The sequence below is a fragment of the Euprymna scolopes genome, chromosome 6 (assembly GCF_053919585.1).
Source record: "Euprymna scolopes isolate OS-2025 chromosome 6, ASM5391958v1, whole genome shotgun sequence".
Classification (NCBI taxonomy): domain Eukaryota; kingdom Metazoa; phylum Mollusca; class Cephalopoda; order Sepiida; family Sepiolidae; genus Euprymna; species Euprymna scolopes.
Window position 1 is genome coordinate 176,080,747 of NC_136487.1, and position 23,010 is coordinate 176,103,756.

Consider the following 23,010-nt stretch of genomic DNA (forward strand, 5'->3'; position numbering starts at 1 on the left):
TTCAAAGTTCCCCAAAGAGAAACAATGCGTTTGATGTTTCTTTTTGCCGGCACAAAGAAGGTTGACGCACCGCGATAGAGGCGGCCTCCAAAATCTTTAAATGATGCTATCGATTTACTCCTGAAGAGATGATAGCCGAAAGAGCTCTCGAGAAACTTTCGCCTAGTATTTTATTTAAAACCATATACAAATTCTGTACCTCTAAACATTTATTTAAATATTTTCGGAAGAGGTACACACACCATAAATAGAATTGTGTAATAATATTGTAAGATTAAGGAGTAGAATTAGATCTACCAATCTCTCCTTAGCTTTTTTGCGTTCTTGTCTGGAACAAGATGTAGCCCCAGTTTACATTAGTAAACGTATTGCTGCATCTAGAGTGAAACCAAGTTTGTCTATGGAGCGTGCGTTTATACGTGACGACATGAATAAGTTGATGGAGAATCTTGAGACGTATATTAGTAATCGTCATCAACTTTGGTCGGTAGTTAAGGGGTTCCTGTCCTTTTGTGATTTTTTCCGTTTTTGCAAATATTTATCTATCGGTGATCAATTTGCTAGGCAAAATGCTTCCAAAGGTAATAGTAAACACCTTGCTCTTCTGGTTCGCAGAAGATATGGGTGTGAACCCACTAATGGAAGCAAACATATTTTCAATTTTTCAAAAACTGTCCTTACAGAAATTGAAAATAGAGTTTTGTCTAGGGGCTTAGATTTTTGTATTCCCCCACGAGTTTAAATAAAGAGAGAACACTTTCTGCCTTTGAAGTTTTGTTCTCTCAACTTAGACATAATGTGCCTAATTCCCCAGAAAAAAATTGTTGGGATGAAATCCAATTTAGTTGCCTTAGCTCACCGATATAGTAACAATCTTGTCGATCATAGCGACTTTGTCTGGAACATAACGCAATTTAAGACGATGAAAGCGTTAAAATCTAATACCGATATTTATATGTGTAAACCAGACAAAGGTGCAGGAGTGGTGATTTTGGATAAATCGGACTACGTTGAGAAAATGGCAGTTATTCTCAATGATGGTTCGAAATTCCGTAAACTCGGCTCTGTCGAGTTGACGGATAATACTTGCAAGAACGAGGCTAAAATGCAGAGACGTTTACTTGCATTATTTAAAAAGAAGGTGTTTTGCAAGGATGTCTATGACAGGATCAGGCCCTCTGGGTCACAACGTCCCAGAATGTATGGTCTCCCCAAAATCCACAAGCAAGGTGTTCCACTGAGACCCATTTTATCAATGGTTGGTTCAGCACAACATTCTTTGGCTCAGTGGCTTGTGGAAATTTTGCAACCTGTGCGTGAGCTATACACCACGCATTGTATCCCAGATTCTTTTCGGTTCGTTGATTGTGTACGTGGGTTGGATTCTAATGCAGAGACGTCTTTCATGTGCTCACATTGATGTCTAGTCTTTTCACCAACATACCGTTGGATGAGACTATACGCATATGTGCCGACGCTTTATATGATGGTCGCCTGACTGCTCCACGGTTTTCTAAAGAGATTCTTATTGAACTCATTTTAATGTGTACGAAATCCGTGGAATTTAGTTTTTGTAATATTATGTACTGTCAGGTTGACGGGGTTTCAATGGGGAGTCCGTTGGCCCCAACTTTAGCGGATATTTTCGTCGGGTACTATGAATCCGTTATGTTTAATTCTACATCTAAACCCACTGCATATTTCAGATATGTTGACGACACTTTTGCTATTTTTCCTTCGCAAAGTGAAGCGTCGATATTTTTTAATAGGTTGAATTCTTTACATGGGGCTCTTAAGTTCACTATTGAAAGTGAGAAGGACAATTCGCTTCCTTTCTTGGATGTTCTTGTCGAACGCTCAAGGGGGGGGCTTTCTCACTACAATTTATAGAAAGCCGACATTTACTGGCCTATATGTGAACTGGTTGTCTTTTGTACCTAAATCACGTAAGGTCGGCTTAATTAATACTTTGGTACATAGAGCCCTCATGATTTGTTCGCCTAACAGATTAGATGTCGAACTCGATAAGATCAGGGAAATATTCATCAATAATTGTTATCCTGTTGACCTTATTGATGATTGTATTTTCAAAAAGGTTGCGGATTTTAAATCCCCTAAAAAGTTTGGACCCTTGAAATGCCCGGTTTATTTGAAATTACCGTGGATAGGGGAGGGGAGTAATATAATTTCAAAACAGATTCGAAAAGTATTTACGATTGCTTCAATTCGGTGACCTTGCGTGTGGTATATACTACGAGACCTGCTTTTCCGTCTTTCCGCAAGGATAGTTTGACTTACATCCAAAATAGTAATATTGTATATCAGTTTAGATGCCAGTGCGATGCTGGTTATGTTGGGCGAACAACCTTGCACCTTTTGACTCGTATAAACCAGCATGTTCCATCGAAGATCAGAAAAGGGAGGATGGGGTTCGGTGGTCTCCCTCCTTCTGCAGCCTTGGACTCTGCTATTGGCCAGCATTTGGTTGACAACCCGTGCTGTGCCGATAGATATAAAATAGATTGGTTCGAGGTGCTACATAGAGCGGACTCCAAAAACCATTTAAAGATTTTGGAGGCCGTCTATATCGCGGTGCGTCAACCTTCTTTGTGCCGGCAAAAAGAAACATCAAACGCATTATTTCTCTTTGGGGAACTTTGAATTTTTTCTCCCGCTTTTTTTTCTTCTCCCTCGTTGTGCCAATATTTTTAATCGTTTTTTAAACGTAAATAAATTTAATTAATGTCCCCGTACGTTGGCACATTAAATAAGTTCCCCAATAGAACTCTTTATTTTCGTTACAATATTATTTAGATTGCTATCGATTTACTCCTGAAGAGATGATAGCCGAAAGAGCTCTCGAGAAACTTCCGCCTAGTATTTTATATATATATATATATATATATATATATATATATATATATATATATATATATATATATATATATATATATATACATATATATATATATATATATAACTACTTAATTTACTCACATAAAATTAATATACGGAAGTATAGATTTATGCGTAAACTTTAAGTATTTACTTCAAAAGTGCTCAATACGTAGGGAGAGCTAGTTAGTAATTTATAAAATATATATGTCGATTAAGCTACACTGAATATTCCGCGTTTAATTCACTCTAGGACTCTTCAGTGTAGGTTAATCGCCATATATATTTTATAAATTTATATATATGTATTTCGAACTTACGTTTTCATCAAGGTAGGAAATGATGATTACTGCTAGCCAGAGGGAGGGGTTCGAATCACGAAAAAAGATCATCCTTAATTCGTCTTCTTCATATCCTGATTAGAACGTATGTTTGATGTTGTTTCGATCATAAAATCTTCTATATATAATAATTTGATTGCAGAAATCCCCTTCTGGACCAAATTACGGTAGTTTTGCGATAGCAGATGCTACATACAAATTTATTTTTTCTAAACTTTTACCCACCATCTAATGTAACTTTTGAACGTCGTTACAGATGCATTTATTCGTTATAATAAAACCTTATCTTACTTCCTACGAGAGACATCACCACGATTGCCGAGATCTAAAGACGAAGTAGTTCATATTTCTCCCTCTAACTGAAAAATACCCCCACTCTCTCAGACAAGACCGGGTATTTATATAGCCATTATAACTATATTGACCTGACACCCTTATTAAATGGATTGCACACTCGTACACTTACAACTATTATTACACTTCGCGATTCGAAAATAATGATTTCTCACCCATAACATTCCGCCTATTCTCATTGGCTTCAACCATGACATTCTATTATTCCGGATTATACACAAAAATACAACACCCCCTCAAAAAAAAACAAAAACAAAAAAAAAACCGAACACCGCAGCCCTAAATCATTACAGCCGTTTAATCGCCACGCATTGTTCTAAATCATTTATTCAGTTTAAAGTTCCACATTCTATTTCCCAATACTTACATTAACATTATTTACATATTGTTAGTTCCACATTCTATTTCCCAATACTTACATTAACATTATCTACATATTGTTAGTTCCACATTATATTTCCTAATACTTACATTAACATTATCTACATATTGTTAGTTCCACATTCTATTTCCTAATACTTACATTAACATTATTTACATATTGTTAGTTCCACATTCTATTTCCCAATACTTACATTAACATTATCTACATATTGTTAGTTCCACATTCTATTTCCTAATACTTACATTAACATTATCTACATATTGTTAGTTCCACATTCTATTTCCTAATACTTACATTAACATTATCTACATATTGTTAGTTCCACATTCTATTTCCTAATACTTACATTAACATTATTTACATATTGTTAGTTCCACATTCTATTTCCCAATACTTACATTAACATTATCTACATATTGTTAGTTCCACATTCTATTTCCTAATACTTACATTAACATTATGCGCATAAGTAAAAAACATATGCACACAAGTTCAATGTACATTGCGATCTTAAAGCTCGGGTTTTGAGGATTATTTTTAAGTGACGTGGCACCCTGTTAAAGTTTTAGACAGAAAATGACAGACCAATTCCAGTTTCACACGTAAATAAACCTGCTTTAAGTTGTAGTCAAGAGATTTTAACTTCTTGAAATTTAGAAGTCAGGTGCATTGGGTTGGATACCGAAACTTGGTTATATTTTTTTTTTTGTTAGGAATTGAGTTACTAATATTACTCTTAGTTTTTGTTTTCGAACTTTTATTTAAAATAAGAAATGAAATGTGACACAGTTAAGCAGAAAAGTAAAAAGCAAGGAACAGATAAAAGTGGTAAATAGACGATATTTCTAATCCATTGTAGAAAAAGGTCATAACAATTCTCACTAATATGATAGCTAGGGGCCATAGCGAATCTATTTCCTGGCACAGAGTCCATTCCCCTAATAGCATAACAGAAGCCGTTGTAATATGCACCTGCGGATGTGTGTTTTCTAATTAGGTCACTACTTATCAAGGCCAAAAGCTAATCAAGGGTAAGAGTTAGTGAACGTCTGAATCCTTGGTCTATCAGGCGGATAACGATATCCACATTAAAACGTTTATTTCCAGCATCCTTATTAGTAATATGCCAATAAGTAAAGAAACACAATTAAAAGCATCTTCAGAAACTGTTCACACTAAACAACAGTCGATTCGGAAAAAAAAGCAGCAACTTTTTCCCCTTTGTCATAATGGGAGATTTAACGATAAACACAGGTTCATCTCGTCGAGTGCTATAAATTCATGTCGGTGCACTTTACCATGGATTACTACGCTTAACTTTGTTTAAAATAACAAAACGCGCACTTTTACATAATTAAGTTTTCGTGTCTCTTTCAGAAAAGAACAACCCGGATATATGTCTCATGTTTATCATGAATACTTTCATAAAAATGAGTTTATATTAAATATAAGCCCAATATACATAACGCCATCTTGTTGTTGCAGGTAAGAGGAGGTCGTTTCTAAAGGCCCATAACCTTTTGCTTTATTTTTCTCTCTGCAAAATTAGCAGCGATAAACTATTTTACAATAATAGCCTCAGTCATTTCAATTTTTTTATTACATTTTCACCCCAAACAAGGCACATTGCCACTTTGTTGTAGGGGGCTACTATCAGGGACATAGACATCAGGGGTACTGTGTAGGGAATTGGGCAGCAAGCTGTCGGCTCACGTTGTACTTGAACTTCTGCATGTCAGTACAATTGGGGAAGCAGATACCCGGAAGGGAATTCCAAAGTCTAGCTGTCCTGGAAAAGAAACTACTGGAGTAGAAGGCTTTCTTAAATCTAGGGATCTCTACTGTGTAGGGGTGGGATTGTACTGTTTGTCGGGTTTGTCGGGGGTATTTATGTCGAGGGGGCACAAGTGCTTGCAGTTCGTCAGAGCATTCACCGTTAAAGTGCTTGTAGAACAGGCAGAGCGATGCAATGTTTCGTCGATAGGACAGAGGCTGAAGTTTAGATGACAGTTCAGGACCTATCAGATTGGCGACTCTCTTTTGAACCTCATCTAGGAGCGAGAGACTAGTGGCAATTCAACATAGGCAAAAGTTTCAGTTATTAAAAATGATATTTACCTATTTTTTCAATCGATTCCTGCACTTCTTTAAAATTATCTTCAATTTCTTTCAATTCTTCTTCAACATTTCGACCATTTCGTATTCTCATCAATGATTCCCTCGCTTCACTTTTTCGAGATTGTTGAATGAACCAACGTGGAGATTCCGGACAGAAAAGCGTACCGATGAACTGGATTGAAGGCAAAACAGCCCCTAAACTCCACATGTACCTGAAATAACAACACATTAACAAGATGCAACTGAATTACAAAAAAACAAAAAACAAAAAAAAAGCTTATTAATTGTATTATATACATACTTAATATAATAATGTAATGATTTTATAATTAAGCTTTGGCGTCTGTCGACGTTGTACAGTTACCTGTAATAGCCGGTTCAATTCCTAGCCATATCAGCATAAGGAACCTCATTAAACATCAGAAACGCCCACATCAAACTCTCTGTGCCCATGTTTTATCACATCGCTCGAGTCTCTCTTGTCCTGGTTTCAGAGAAGTTATCCCTGCCCGTCCTATTGCTCATGTTCCAAATACGACATCTTTGTTGTCCAGGTTCCAGATACGTTACCAAATCTTTTCTGCTATCCAGGTTTCAGAGACAGCATCCCTGTCCTTTCAGACCTTCCTGCTGTTTAGGTTCCAGCACGTCGCCACTTTGACGTAAGGGGCTACTGTTTGGGACAAGGTCTCGGAACTATAAAGATGTTGGTTTATGTTGCATTTAAACTTCTGAATATCAGTACAGTCAGGGAAGCAGGAAGGGAAAGTTTAGTGTTTTGGGGGATAAAACTATTAGAGTAGTAAGCTTTCTGACATTTAGCGATCTCAACAGTGAAGGGGTGTGATTTTTTTGCCAAGCAGATTTGTCAGGGATATGTACATCAGGTGGGGGTATAAGTGCAACGATTCCATCAGAGCAGATTCCATTAAAATACTTGTAAAACAGGTACAGAGATGCAACATTGCGGCCATGAAACATGGGTTGAAGCTTAGTTGACAACATGCGACCGATTAAATTGAAGACATCTTTGGACGGAGAGGTAGAAATTAATGGTAGATGCACCAGCTCAAATGTGGCAACAATACTCCATGCATGGGCGAATGCACTTGTTGTATCGTTCGAACAATTTCTGGAAGGCTCCATAGACCTCTTGTGTGAGCGTTTCAATGACCCTCATCATAGCCTCTTTCATCACCTCAATTGTCTCATAACGACAGCCTCTAACATTTTCTTAGAACTTAGGAAATAACCAAAAGTCAAAAGGAGCAAGGTATGAACTATAGAAAGGGTGAGGAACTATCTTTATGCCCATTTTGGTCATGATGTATCTTCCTTATTGAATTGATAAGTAAATCTATATGTTCCGGTATATATTTTTGTAATGTCGATATTTTTCTCTCTTGCATATATATATATATATATATATATATATATATATATATATATATATATATATATATATATATATATACACACACACACATAAATATATATAGATATATATGTATATATAAGAAGTCTACACGGATCGATCAATGTTACACTATTTCCCCATCTGGCATGGAGGTCCTGGATATGACCTAAAACTATATCCGATGTTGAGGCCCCAGCTTGCGGGCTTTGGGGAGTGTGAAGCCACCCTTTAATTGCCATTGCTCCAATGTCCACTCTGACCCGGAATGGTCGTACCTGTTAGGGCCCCAACTATGGGTTAAATAGAAACCGACTTGGAAAAAACAAATATACTCTATTAAAAAATTGTTCTTCAAAATCACTGGATTCGGCATTAAATAACCTGAAAAGGGTTGATATGCCGTAACAACCAATCAACCCTTTTGCACAGACTTAAAACGAGTCTTGAAGTCAGAAGATAATTTTTAAATAAAATTTTTCCAGAATGCATCAGTGTAGGAAGTGATAAGTACAGTCGAAGATACGAAGTGAAGAAGAATCAGACTAGAATCAGGCGACCAGACTTTTAGCTGCTTTAAACTTAACCTGCAACATAGCGTAAGCTTCTTATATTTTTTATGCTGCTCCTCCTCGACCCAGGACTGTACTCTAATAAACCAAGTCTCTGACAGCATAGATACAGCACTCTCCAATGATACGATCTCGCAAGTGTATGTATTTGGTGACTTTAATGTCGATCACAGTAATTGGCTTGGTTTCTCTACTTACACAGACGTAGCTGGTAGCATAACGCGTGGCTTCTCTATATCTCATTCTCTATTAAAGACAGTTGCGTTTCTGACACGTTTCCCAGACCAGCAAGATCAACAAGCCTCACTTCTAGACTTTTTTCTGACCACAGTTCCTGATAATTGTATAACGCATGCCCATAGCGCCCTCGGGAATTCTGATCACGCTGTGATAATGGTTGAAATTGCCCTAAATTCTCAACTCAAAGCTAAAGTACCATTACTCAAAACGACAAGATATTATAGGAAGGCTGACATGGAAGCATCAGAGATGCCCATGGGGAAGTATCTTTTGTCTTTTTTCAGAATAGTGCGTAAATGAGACCACTGAATGGTTCAAAGTGGAAATTGAAGCTTATGTTCTCATGCGGAAGTTCTATAGCAAATCCCATTCTCCCCAATGGTTTACTTCTACTTGTGCAGCTACCATTGCTCAAAGGCAGCATGCATACATCAGTTTTATCCGACATATATCCAGTACAAATAGACAAAAGTATATTGAAGCTAGAAGTAATTGTAAAAAACAAATAGCGACAGCTAATAGAGAATATCCCGGACCCACCAGAAAACGCATTGAAACGTAGAATAAGGAACTCGCGATTTCTGGAAAATCTACAATAGTGTAGTAAATAATGGGCAATCAACAATTACCCCACTATCCAACAATCATGAAGTTGTTTGCTCAGCAACCGAAAAGTCTAACATGCTTGGCAATCGGTTTGTTTTAAACTACATTAGACCCAGCAGACCACTTCCTCCCTGATTTTTATATTTGCTGATGACACCACGCTTTATAACTAACGAATGAACTCATATTTTAGGCAATGGTAGCAACACTAGAGAGAGACCTCCAATCATTGGGGAATGGGGACAAAAATGAATGGTCACATTCAATGTTGCCAAGGCTAAGCTTGTTTCCTTCAATAATTACAAGAAACCTTCCCAACCACAAATAGCTATGGCTAAAGCTACATTACTTGAAAATACTTCTTTTAAATTCCTTGGCTTAACGTTCACAGGGAACATGAATTTGAACAGATACATTGAGATAATTGCAAATGCTGCAGCAACAAAGGTGTGCTCTCTCTATATTAATAGAAAGTTAATTACGCCTGAAAGTATCCTTATCTCTATAAGGCCACTATTAGCCCATGTATGGAGTATTGTTGTCACATTTGGTCTGGTGCATCTGCTACTAGTCTCTTACACATGGACAGTGTTCAAAAGAGAGTCGCCAACCTGATAGGTCCTGAACTGTCACATAAGCTTCATCGACGAAATGTTGCATCCCTCTGCCTGTTTTATAAATATTTTAATGGTGGATATTCGACGAACTACCAGCCCTTGTACCCCTCGACGTAAACACTTCTGTCAAACCGATATGCAGCAAAGTCTCACTCCTACACAGTAGAGATACTTAGACTTCTACACCAATAGTTTCTTCCCCAGAACTGCTAAAGTGTAAAATTCCCTTCCAGGTTCCTACTTTTTTTTTTCTTAATTGTACTGACATGCAGAAGTTTAATTGTAATGCGAACAAACGTCTTGCTGCTCAAATTTCTACATAGTATTCCTGCAACTTATGCCCCTGATAATAACCGTCTACAGAAAAGTGGCTCTGTGCTTTGTTTAGGGTGAAAATATAATAAAACAAAAGGAAAAAATTCACATTTCGTGCGATTATTTAAGGCAACAATCCACGCCGACCGTCCTGGCAAACGTATATGCTTGAAGCTTACTTTTTGATGCCCTCCAACCGGGAGAAGAATTTATAACTAGTCATAAAATAATTTGACCCCACATTACTTGATGCTTGTGAATATATATATATATATATATATATATATATATATATATATATATATATATATATATATATATATGTATGTATAAAAGTGAACGTGTCTGTGTGTCTGTGAGTCTGTCTGTGTGACTGTGTACATTTCCCTACGTCAAATCTGTCAAATTTTAGTCTATAGACTCGAAATTTAATATACAGAGTACTGAGATTTGGGAAAATCTATTTGATCGGTATTCGGCCAGAAATTTGGCTGTTAAGGGGTCAGTGCAACGATTTGACGTTTGAGAACTCGACCAAACACTTTGGGGTCAACACACTTGAAATTTTAGATATATGTTCCTTGGACATGGATCTAACGTAATAACTTGATTAGAGCCCAAAGCAATAAACGGTAAGGTGTCATAATAGGGATAAAAGTTTTTAAAAAATTGACCCGTTTTTTTTTTGCTCAGCATACACCTCCTAACACCCGGGCAACGCCGGGCTGAAATGCTAGTATATTATATATATAAAAGTGAATGTGTCTGTGTGTGTGTCTCTGTGTTTACATTTTTCTACGTGATAACTCTGTCAATTTTGAGTCTCCAGACTCGGAATTTAATACATAGGGTATGGAGATTTGAGAAAATCTTTGTGATCCGTTTTCGGCCAGAAATTTGCAATAGTTTGACCTTTGAGAACTCTACCAAAATCCTCCGACTATTTTTGGTCTAAACACTTGAAATTTTAGATAAAGTTTCCTTGGACATGGATCTAACTTAATAACTTGATTTGAGCCCAAAACAATAAATGTTAAGGGGTCATAATAGGGGTCAAAGTTAAAAGAATTGACCGTTTTTTTTTGTTTTTTGTTTTTTGCTCAGCATACACCTCCAAACTCCCGGGCTGAAATGCTAGTATATCTATAAATGTGAACGTGTCTCTGTGTCTATGTGTGTGTGTGTGTGTGTGTGTGTGTCTGTCTGTGTATCTGTGTATATTTCCCTACGCATTAACTCTGTCAATTTTTAGCTTACAGACTCGAAATTAGATATACAGGGTACTGAGATTTTGGAAAATCGATGTGATCGATTTTCGGCCAAAATTTCGCTGTTAAGGGGTAAAGGTTCAACGACTTGACCTTTGAGAACTTGACTAAACTCCTCCGACACTTTGGGGTCTACACACTTGAAATTTTAGATATAGGTTCGTTGGACATGAATCTAACTTAATAACTTGATTAGGGCCCAAAACAATAAATTTTAAGGGGTCATAATAGGGGTCAAATTTAAAAAAAAATGACGCGTTTTCTTTTTGCTCAGCATACACCTCCTAACACCGGGATGAAATGCTAGTATATTGTATATATAAAAGTGAATGTGTCTTTGTGTGTGTGCGTGTGTGTGTGTGTGTGTCTGTGTGTGTACATTTTCCTACGCGATAACTCTGTCAATTTTAAGTCTACAGACTTGAAATTTGATACACAGGGTATGGAGATTTGAGAAAATCTTTGTAATCAGTTTTCGACCAGAAATTTGAGTGGTAAGGGGTCAAAGTTCAAAGATTTGGCCTTTGAGAACTCTACCTAACTCCTCCGCCAATTTTGGGTCTAAACACTTGAAATTTTAGATATAGGTTCCTTGGACATGGATCTAACTTATAACATGATTTGAGCCCAAAACAATAAATGTTAAGGGGTCATAATAGGGGTCAAAGTTAAAAAAAATTACCACTGCGGTCTCTACCAAATTACTCAAACAATTTCTTGTCTAAACATTTGTAAATTTTGCATAAAGGGTATTCAGAGATGGCGAAAGCTTTTTTGTTTGGGTCGAAAATTTTTAGTTACCAATATGTAAATGTATGTGTGCATGTATGTTTGCATGCCTGCTTAAAACATTCGACAGAGACGACGGATTTTACCAAGATTAGTATAGTTTTGAAGCTCGACATTTCAGACGACAAACATCGAAAAATTCGCTAAAGACATTCAACTGGGCACTTTTCTACAGGGGTGGGTCGTTTTTTCGCTATTTTCGCCGATATTTTTTTAAATTATCCTCTACTTTCGATTGTCTAGCCTTAATTTAAAAATAAGTCATTCCGGTTTGGCGGTGGTCGTAACAGCAAAGACACCAGGTTTTTTTCCGTTCTCTCCCTCCTGCGCGGTACGGGTTCGAGCTTGCTTTCCTACTACCACTATTTTTTTTTTTTGCTCAACATACACATCCAAACACCCGGCAACGCCGGGCATAAATGTTTTATATATATAAATATGGGGTGTTCCAATAAAATGTATACACGCACTAAATGACCATAAAACCAAAATTTATAATAAAAAAGAAAAGTTTTATGCATAAATATACTCTGAACAAATATAGAAACCAGCTATTTATCGAAAGTCTTCAAATTATTGTGGCCCATGAACAGCCTACAACGCTCACTGATTGAGTTGAAAACGTTCCTTAACAGTTCAATTGGTATGTTGATACATCTTTTTTCAATGGTTGCTTTCAAATTAACAAAAACCAATAGAAAATAAACAAATAAATAAATTAAATAAACATGAATATACATAAACGATCACACATATATGTATGTATATCTATATGTGTGTATATATATGTGCATATATGTATGTACACACATATATATATTTATATATAAACTAACAATAAAAAACACTAACCTAGTTTTAAAGCAGATCCTTTGTCCGATAAAATGCATGCCCATTGGCTGATAGGAAGGGTCGCGGTGGATACTAGAAAGCTGATTGGCTAACTAAAATCTCAATAGAAGAGGAGCATATAAAAACGATAAACAACCACAGAAGTCGCGCATAAGCCTGAGGAGTACTAGAGTGGATGAAACGCCGAATATTCAGTGTAGCTTAATCGCCATATATATTTTATAAATTACTAACTATCTCTATCTACGTATTGAGCATTTAAATTAAATTAAGTAGTTATATATATATATATATATATATATATATATATATATATATATATATAAATGTTTAGAGGTACATAATTTGTATATGGTTTTAAATAAAATACTAGGCGGAAGTTTCTCGAGAGCTCTTTCGGCTATCATCTCTTCAGGAGTAAATCGATAGCAATCTAAATAATATTGTAACGAAAATAAAGAGTTCTATTGGGGAACTTATTTAATGTGCCAACGTACGGGGACATTAATTAAATTTATTTACGTTTAAAAAACGATTAAAAATGTTGGCACAACGAGGGAGAAGAAAAAAAAAGCGGGAGAAAAAATTCAAAGTTCCCCAAAGAGAAACAATGCGTTTGATGTTTCTTTTTGCCGGCACAAAGAAGGTCACACCGCGTCACACCGCGTCACACCGCGATAGAGACGGCCTCCAAAATCTTTAAATGATGCTATCGATTTACTCCTGAAGAGATGATAGCCGAAAGAGCTCTCGAGAAACTTTCGCCTAGTATTTTATTTAAAACCATATACAAATTCTGTACCTCTAAACATTTATTTAAATATTTTCGGAAGAGGTACACATACCATAAATAGAATTGTGTAATAATATTGTAAGATTAAGGAGTAGAATTAGATCTACCAATCTCTCCTTAGCTTTTTTGCGTTCTTTTTTGCGTTCTTGTCTGGAACAAGATGTAGCCCCAGTTTACATTAGTAAACGTATTGCTCCATCTAGAGTGAAACCAAGTTTGTCTATGGAGCGTGCGTTTATACGTGACGACATGAATAAGTTGATGGAGAATCTTGAGACGTATATTAGGAATCGTCATCAACTTTGGTCGGGTTCCTGTCCTTTTGTGATTTTTTCCGTTTTTGCAAATATTTATCTATCGGTGATCAATTTGCTAGGCAAAATGCTTCCAAAGATAATAGTAAACACCTTGCTCTTCTGGTTCGCAGAAGATATGGGTGTGAACCCACTAATGGAAGCAAACATATTTTCAATTTTTCAAAAACTGTCCTTACAGAAATTGAAAATAGAGTTTTGTCTAGGGGATTAGATTTTTGTATTCCCCCACGAGTTTAAATAAAGAGAGAACACTTTCTGCCTTTGAAGTTTTGTTCTCTCAACTTAGACATAATGTGCCTAATTCCCCAGAAAAAAATTGTTGGGATGAAATCCAATTTAGTTGCCTTAGCTCACGGATATAGTAACAATCTTGTCGATCATAGCGACTTTGTCTGGAACATAACGCAATTTAAGACGATGAAAGCGTTAAAATCTAATACCGATATTTATATGTGTAAACCAGACAAAGGTGCAGGAGTGGTGATTTTGGATAAATCGGACTACGTTGAGAAAATGGCAGTTATTCTCAATGATGGTTCGAAATTCCGTAAACTCGGCTCTGTCGAGTTGACAGATAATACTTGCAAGAACGAGGCTAAAATGCAGAGACGTTTACTTGCATTATTTAAAAAGAAGGTGTTTTGCAAGGATGTCTATGACAGGATCAGGCCCTCTGGGTCACAACGTCCCAGAATGTATGGTCTCCCCAAAATCCACAAGCAAGGTGTTCCACTGAGACCCATTTTATCAATGGTTGGTTCAGCACAACATTCTTTGGCTCAGTGGCTTGTGGAAATTTTGCAACCTGTGCGTGAGCTATACACCACGCATTGTATCCCAGATTCTTTTCGGTTCGTTGATTGTGTACGTGGGTTGGATTCTAATGCAGAGACGTCTTTCATGTGCTCACATTGATGTCTAGTCTTTTCACCAACATACCGTTGGATGAGACTATACGCATATGTGCCGACGCTTTATATGATGGTCGCCTGACTGCTCCACGGTTTTCTAAAGAGATTCTTATTGAACTCATTTTAATGTGTACGAAATCCGTGGAATTTAGTTTTTGTAATATTATGTACTGTTAGGTTGACGGGGTTTCAATGGGGAGTCCGTTGGCCCCAACTTTAGCGGATATTTTCGTCGGGTACTATGAATCCGTTATGTTTAATTCTACATCTAAACCCACTGCATATTTCAGATATGTTGACGACACTTTTGCTATTTTTCCTTCGCAAAGTGAAGCGTCGATATTTTTTAATAGGTTGAATTCTTTACATGGGGCTCTTAAGTTCACTATGGAAAGTGAGAAGGACAATTCGCTTCCTTTCTTGGATGTTCTTGTTGAACGCTCAAGGGGGGGGCTTTCTCACTACAATTTATAGAAAGCCGACATTTACTGGCCTATATGTGAACTGGTTGTCTTTTGTACCTAAATCACGTAAGGTCGGCTTAATTAATACTTTGGTACATAGAGCCCTCATGATTTGTTCGCCTAACAGATTAGATGTCGAACTCGATAAGATCAGGGAAATATTCATCAATAATGGTTATCCTGTTGACCTTATTGATGATTGTATTTTCAAAAAGGTTGCGGATGTTAAATCCCCTAAAAAGTTTGGACCCTTGAAATGCCCGGTTTATTTGAAATTACCGTGGATAGGGGAGGGGAGTAATATAATTTCAAAACAGATTCGAAAAGTATTTACGATTGCTTCAATTCGGTGACCTTGCGTGTGGTATATACTACGAGACCTGCTTTTCCGTCTTTCCGCAAGGATAGTTTGCCTTACATCCAAAATAGTAATATTGTATATCAGTTTAGATGCCAGTGCGATGCTGGTTATGTTGGGCGAACAACCTTGCACCTTTTGACTCGTATAAACCAGCATGTTCCATCGAAGATCAGAAAAGGGAGGATGGGCTTCGGTGGTCTCCCTCCTTCTGCAGCCTTGGACTCTGCTATTGGCCAGCATTTGGTTGACAACCCGTGCTGTGCCGATAGATATAAAATAGATTGGTTCGAGGTGCTACATAGAGCGGACTCCAAAAACCATTTAAAGATTTTGGAGGCCGTCTATATCGCGGTGCGTAAACTTTCTTTGTGCCGGCAAAAAGAAACATCAAACGCATTATTTCTCTTTGGGGAACTTTGAATTTTTTCTCCCGCTTTTTTTTTCTTCTCCCTCGTTGTGCCAACATTTTTAATCGTTTTTTAAACGTAAATAAATTTAATTAATGTCCCCGTATGTTGGCACATTAAATAAGTTCCCCAATAGAACTCTTTATTTTCGTTACAATATTATTTAAATTGCTATCGATTTACTCCTGAAGAGATGATAGCCGAAAGAGCTCTCGAGAAACTTCCGCCTAGTATTTTATATATATATATATATATATATATATATATATATATATATATATATATATATATATATATATATAACTACTTAATTTACTCACATAAAATTAATATACGGAAGTATAGATTTATGCGTAAACTAAGTATTTACTTCAAAAGTGCTCAATACGTAGGGAGAGCTAGTTAGTAATTTATAAAATATATATGTCGATTAAGTTACACTGAATATTCCGCGTTTAATTCACTCTAGGACTCTTCAGTGTAGCTTAATCGCCATATATATTTTATAAATTTATATATATATATTTCGAACTTACGTTCTCATCAAGGTAGGAAATGATGATTACTGCTAGCCAGAGGGAGGGGTTCGAATCACGAAAAAAGATCATCCTTATTTCGTCTTCTTCATATCCTGATTAGAACGTATGTTTGATGTTGTTTCGATCTTCTGTAGCATAAAATCTTCTATATATAATAATTTGATTGCAGAAATCCCCCTCTAGACCAAATTACGGTAGTTTTGCGATAGCAGATGCTACATACAAATTTATTTTTTCTAAACTTTTACCCACCATCTTATGTAACTTTTGAACATCGTTACAGATGCATTTATTCGTTATAATAAAACCTTATCTTACTTCCTACGAGAGACATCACCACGATTGCCGAGATCTAAAGACGAAGTAGTTCATATTTCTCCCTCTAACTGAAAAATACCCCCATCTCTCAGACAAGACCGGGTATTTATATAGCCATTATAACTATATTGACCTGACACCCTTATTAAATGGATTGCACACTCGTACACTTACAACTATTATTACACTTCGCGATTCGAAAATAATGATTTCTCACCCATAACATTCCGCCTATTCTCATTGGCTTCAACCATGACATTCTATTATTCCGGATTATACACAAAAATACAACACCCCCTCAAAAAAAAAAAAAAAAAAAAAAAAAAACCGAACACCGCAGCCCTAAATCATTACAGCCGTTTAATCGCCACGCATTGTTCTAAATCATTTATTCAGTTTAAAGTTCCACATTCTATTTCCCAATACTTACATTAACATTATTTACATATTGTTAGTTCCACATTCTATTTCCCAATACTTACATTAACATTATCTACATATTGTTAGTTCCACATTCTATTTCCCAATACTTACATTAACATTATCTACATATTGTTAGTTCCACATTCTATTTCCCAATACTTACATTAACATTATCTACATATTGTTAGTTCCACATTCTATTTCCCAATACTTACATTAACATTATCTACATATTGTTAGTTCCACATTCTATTTCCCAATACTTACATTAACATTATCTACATATTGTTAGTTCCACATTCTATTTCCTAATACTTACATTAACATTATCTACATATTGTTAGTTCCACATTCTATTTCCCAATACTTACATTAACATTATTTACATATTGTTAGTTCCACATTCTATTTCCCAATACTTACATTAACATTATCTACATATTGTTAGTTCCACATTCTATTTCCCAATACTTACATTAACATTATCTACATATTGTTAGTTCCACATTCTATTTCCCAATACTTACATTAACATTATCTACATATTGTTAGTTCCACATTCTATTTCCTAATACTTACATTAACATTATTTACATATTGTTAGATTTAAAAGAATTGCGTCCCAGCTTTCTTTTTATCATATCCGGTTTTAGCATCCTATATTTAGCTCAATTACATTTTAACCAACTAAAATGCATTCAAAAATACGTAACAAGACGTAAAAAATATAACAAGATAGAAAAAATATATAATCCACATTTCTTGTATTTTTTGTTTCTTTTTGGGGAGGGGGAAGGTGGGGTTCATTATTTATAAATGTACGTTAACGTGTTTTTTTTTTTTATAAAAACAGCGAATTCAATGAGGGTCGCAAAAACTCGTTCTTTCAGCAATCACGCGTGTGCGTCTGCCGTTCTTTCATGATTTGGTTTAAATAGTAAGATAACATTACGTTATTTTGATCAATTCACCGTGGATAAGTGGATAAAGGGGTCGAGTCGGAACATACGGGTTTCAAGTTCACACTACTTTAACAGTTTTTTTTTTAGTTTTAACATTTAAACAGGTTTATTCATGTGCTTTTTTCGTTCGCTTCTTTTACATTTTCCTTGCTTTATCTCTTTTTTAAATTTTTATTCAATACCCTTAATGCAACACGTCTACACACCCGATCCATATCCAAGTAACTTACATTTAAAATTTCAAATGTTTAGACCCAAAATTGGCGGAGGACTTTGGTAGAGTTTTCAAAAGATGAAATCGTTGAACTTTGATACATAAATAACATATGAAATTGTGATCCGTTAACTTTTAAATAATGAAAATTAAAGACGTATAAAAATCAATGATTCATGAGTTACCCTCTTCAATTAACATAAAAATGAATCAAAAGATTAAAGAATTATAACGAGGCGTGGATTACTTCCCTTGGACTCGTCAGAAATAACCGACCAAGAACGGAAGGCATGTAAATTACGGACAAAATAGAACAAAATAAATTAAACAAAATAAATTAAACAAAATAAATAAAACAAAATAAATTAAACAGATAATTACTAAAATATATTAATAAAATAAATAATTGAAAATTTTATATTAAAACAAATTATATAGAAATAGGGATGGACAAGCTATAATTAAATAAAAATGAACATTATTAGAGATATTATATGCGGTTATAATCTTTCCTCGGAAATTATTAAAACATTAAATAAAATAAAAATATTTTTCGTAAGCCGTTAGTGCGAACCTGTTTGTTGATAGAACTGAACTTTTCACACACCACGATTTGACGAAACGAATTAGAACATTTCATTTTCTATTTACTCGATAAGTAAAAAAAAAACATAATTCATTTGTTTATCTTCCAAATTTTTTAATTTAAACATTTTTTTCTTTATTATATCAGGCAAAAAAAAGTTTGTCGCTTGGTTTTTGAGTCAAAGTCGTTTTTTTTTGTTTTTGTTTTTTTATTTTTCGATATAAGAAAGTATGAACTTTTTTTATTATTAACACTATAAATTGTTTGGTAAAAGTACAGGTTTTTTTTTCAAAGACATTTTACGGATTGATGACGTGCTTAAATAATATTTGGTGCTAATGCAAAAAGTGGTCCGCGCTATTTTTGAAATCGTATTTCCACGTTTAATTAAAGTTTTATTATATTTTTTTTATTCAATTGTAAGGTTAAAGTACAGAATAGGTACAAAACACCCTCCCTTCCCCATGTTAAGAATGTCTTTTTAAATAATAACGTTATTATTTCAGCACGGATCACTCTCTGAATGAATACCGATTAATGTTTTGTTGTTTGCTTTTTTTACCGTATTTTTTTTTAAGAAAACCTTTTTTTAACAAAAATTGAAAGTACACGTTTTTTCTTTTTTTTTACAGAAGTTGTTTCTATATAAGAAAATATAAATACTTTTTCTTTATTAAAGAAATTGGGTACTCGTGCATTTATTGATCCGTGCTGAAATAATAACGTTATTATTTAAAACGCCATTCTTAACATGGGGAGAAGAGGGTGTTTTGTGCCTATTCTGTACTTTAACCTTACAATTGAATAAAAAAACGGTAAATTTTTAGATTAGGGCCACCTCCACATTTTTCTTTAAATGACGACTTTTGCAGGTTTTCGACTATGCTGAATACGGAAATCACATTGGAATTTTGCAGAAATAAGTAGTTATCGAGATATAAAAAGTTGTATAATGCATTGTAATATCTGGCGGCCATCTTTTTTACACGCTTGTGCGCGTCATAAATAAATCTACGCGCGTAACAAAGATGGCCGCCAAAGAATATAATGCATAAACAACTATTTATATCTCGATAACTAATTATTTCTGCAAAATTACAATGCGATCTTCGTATTCAGCATAGTCGGAAACTTTTAAAAGTCGTCATTTAAAAGAAAATTTTGGAGGTGGACATAATCTAAAAAAATACCAAAAAACATAAAACTTTAATTAAACTTGGAAATACGATTTAAAAAATAGCGCGGATCAGTAAGCGTATTAGCACCTATTAATCAACTAACGTGACCTTATTGCCAAATATGCTTCGGCTACAATGTTGAAAACGCCGTTCACATTCTTTTTTTTTCAAGTTAAATTCAACTTTCACAATATCTTTTTATTTTTTTTATAATTTCACAATATCTTTTTTTAATAAATTGTTAGTTAAAAGCACAGAATAGTTAAAAAAGCACCACCCCCTCTCTATGGTAAGAATGGCTGAAAAAATATTAGGTACTCGTGTAGAGAGTGATCCGTGCTGAAATAATAACGTTATTATTTAAAAAGCCATTCTTAACATGGCGAGGGGAGGGTGTTTTGTACCTATTCTGTACTTTAACCTTACAATTGAATAAAAAACATATCATAAAACTTTAATTAAACTTGGAAATACGATTTAAAAAATAGCGCTGATCAGCAAGTTCATTAGCACCAGAAATTGTTAGGTGAAATACAGAAAAGTTTCTACCAAGAAAACCATTATTATTTATTTATTTTTTTTTTTGCTATTCTTACCAAGAGGATGGGATGGTGTTTTGTCACTATTCTGTGCTTTCAACTAACAATTTATTAAAAAAAACAAAAGGTAAATTTTCACATTAGGTCCACCTCACCAATTATTAACATGAGTAGGTTGGGGGTGTTTATTCTGAAAGCCGTTCTTAACATGGGGAGAATGGTGATGTTTATTCCAAAAGCCGTTTTTAAAAGACGAAAGACAGGTAAAAGGTTAAAACACGTCGTTAGGCATGGGTGTTGTTTATTCAGAAAGCCCTTCTTATTATGGGGAGGTTGGGAGTGTTTATTCATGGCCGTCAGTGAATTATAGTGCATAGTACAGGTCTTTATATCTCGAAAACTAATTGTCTCTGCAAATTTTAAATGAAATTTTCTTATTCAGCCTAGTCGATAATTGTGGAGGTGGACCTAATGTAAAAAAATACCCTCCCCCCAAAAAGATATCGTGAAATTTAAATTTAAGCGCGGTGCTAAAAATAAAATTATACAGAAAAATACACCTTTTGGTTTGTACTTGCACAAAGACTTGAAAAAGTTGTCAACAAAAACAAATATATAACAAGTAAATATTTTCAAAGGCAAGATAAGTTACTTTTCTACCTAATTGGATAATTTTTAGTGTTTTTATTGGGTTTGTACTACTGTACATATAGATTCGAAAATGAGTTAAAACTAAAAAAAAACTATACGAAATACTGTTAAAACCCACCGAATACATGTCTGCCTATGTCACGGTAACATATATTGTGTGAGTTCCTGACAGTATTTTGTATAGTTATTTTTAGTTTTAACTCATTTTCCCAAACTTAACGTGTTCAACACAGTCTGCCACCATTTGTATTTTTCAAATATACGGATAAACACTACATGTTTTGGAATCGATTAAACATTTTACACTAAATAAAGTACTAAAATCTTATCCAGTTAGGTAGAAAAGTAACTTATCTTGCCTTTGAGAACATTTATTTGTTATTTTTATTTTTTAACAACTTTTTCATTTCTGTGTTTAGTAATACAAACCCGTTTTTTTTGTTTTTTTTTACACAGTGATCCCCACTTATCAAGGCCCGGAAGCCACTCAGGGATAAGGGTTATTGCAAGTACATTACGTTAGTGTGGAGATTTGATGAAGTGTTTACTTAAGGGGGCGGTTCGTTAGGAATTTGTTAACGTTGGACTTGAAGACATCCAAGTTGTAGTCCGGTGGGAAGCAAGCAGACGGAACAGAGTTCCACAGGCGTGCAGTTCTAAGAAAGAAGCTTTGTCCATGGAATCCGCGTTTTGATTTAGGCACAGATATAAAGTGGGGGAAATTTTTCACAGTGGATTCAGCTAGACGGGTGTTTTTCGTGAAAGATTGGCGAGGGGGGACCAGAGATTGGAGTTCAGACGAGCACCTGCCATGGAAATAACGATAAAACAAGGATAGGCTCGAAACGTCTCTTCTATGGGAGAGAGGTTGCAGGGTAGAGAAAAGGGCATCCCCCACTAAGCCACGAAGTCTATTTTGTACTCTGTCAAGGCAGGATAGGCTGTTTTTAGCAGCTCCTGCCCAGATATGGCAACAGTATTCCATCCTTGGACGTACCTGGCTTTTATTTACTATAACGTTTAGCCGGCTCGAAAAACAGTGTTTATCTGTGTATTTGAAAAATACAAACGGTGACGGACACTGTTGATGATGTTAAGTTCGAGAAAATGATTTAAAACTAAAAAACTATACAAAATACTATCAGAAACCCATCGAATATGTCAGCCTATGTAACAATAACATATAATCAGTAGGTGTCTGACACTGTTTTGTATAGTTTTTAACTGATTTTCCCAAACTTAACGTATTCAACAAAGTTCGCGACCATTCGTCTTTTTCAAAAACATATATAAACACTGAGTTTTTTGAGCCGATTAAACATTTTACATTAAATAAAAACACTAAAAAATTATCCAGTTAGATAGAAACGTAATTTACCTTACCTTTGCTTTCATTTATACGTTTCTGGAAAACTTTTTCGAATCTGTGTATAGTACCCGCCCTTACCCAAATATTAATTAAAAACTCACATTTTTCAATACAATAAAAAAGAAAACTATTTAGCGCTTCAATGTTTTAGCAACTTTCGGCTTAATCCACTGAATGTTGGTCGCGCCCAAGCCATGATTGACGGTGACTCC

The 23,010-nt window shown here is 35.1% G+C and overlaps 1 protein-coding gene across 1 annotated transcript in view; it reads right to left on the reverse strand.

Moving 5' to 3' along the window:
- LOC145278291 (proton myo-inositol cotransporter-like) overlaps window positions 1–23,010 on the reverse strand; it is a 129,999-nt gene that overhangs the window by 85,001 nt on the left and 21,988 nt on the right. The window contains exon 3 of the mRNA XM_080130584.1: window positions 6,094–6,305. Coding sequence (XP_079986710.1) covers window positions 6,094–6,305 — 212 coding nt within the window. The remainder of the gene's footprint in view (window positions 1–6,093; window positions 6,306–23,010) is intronic.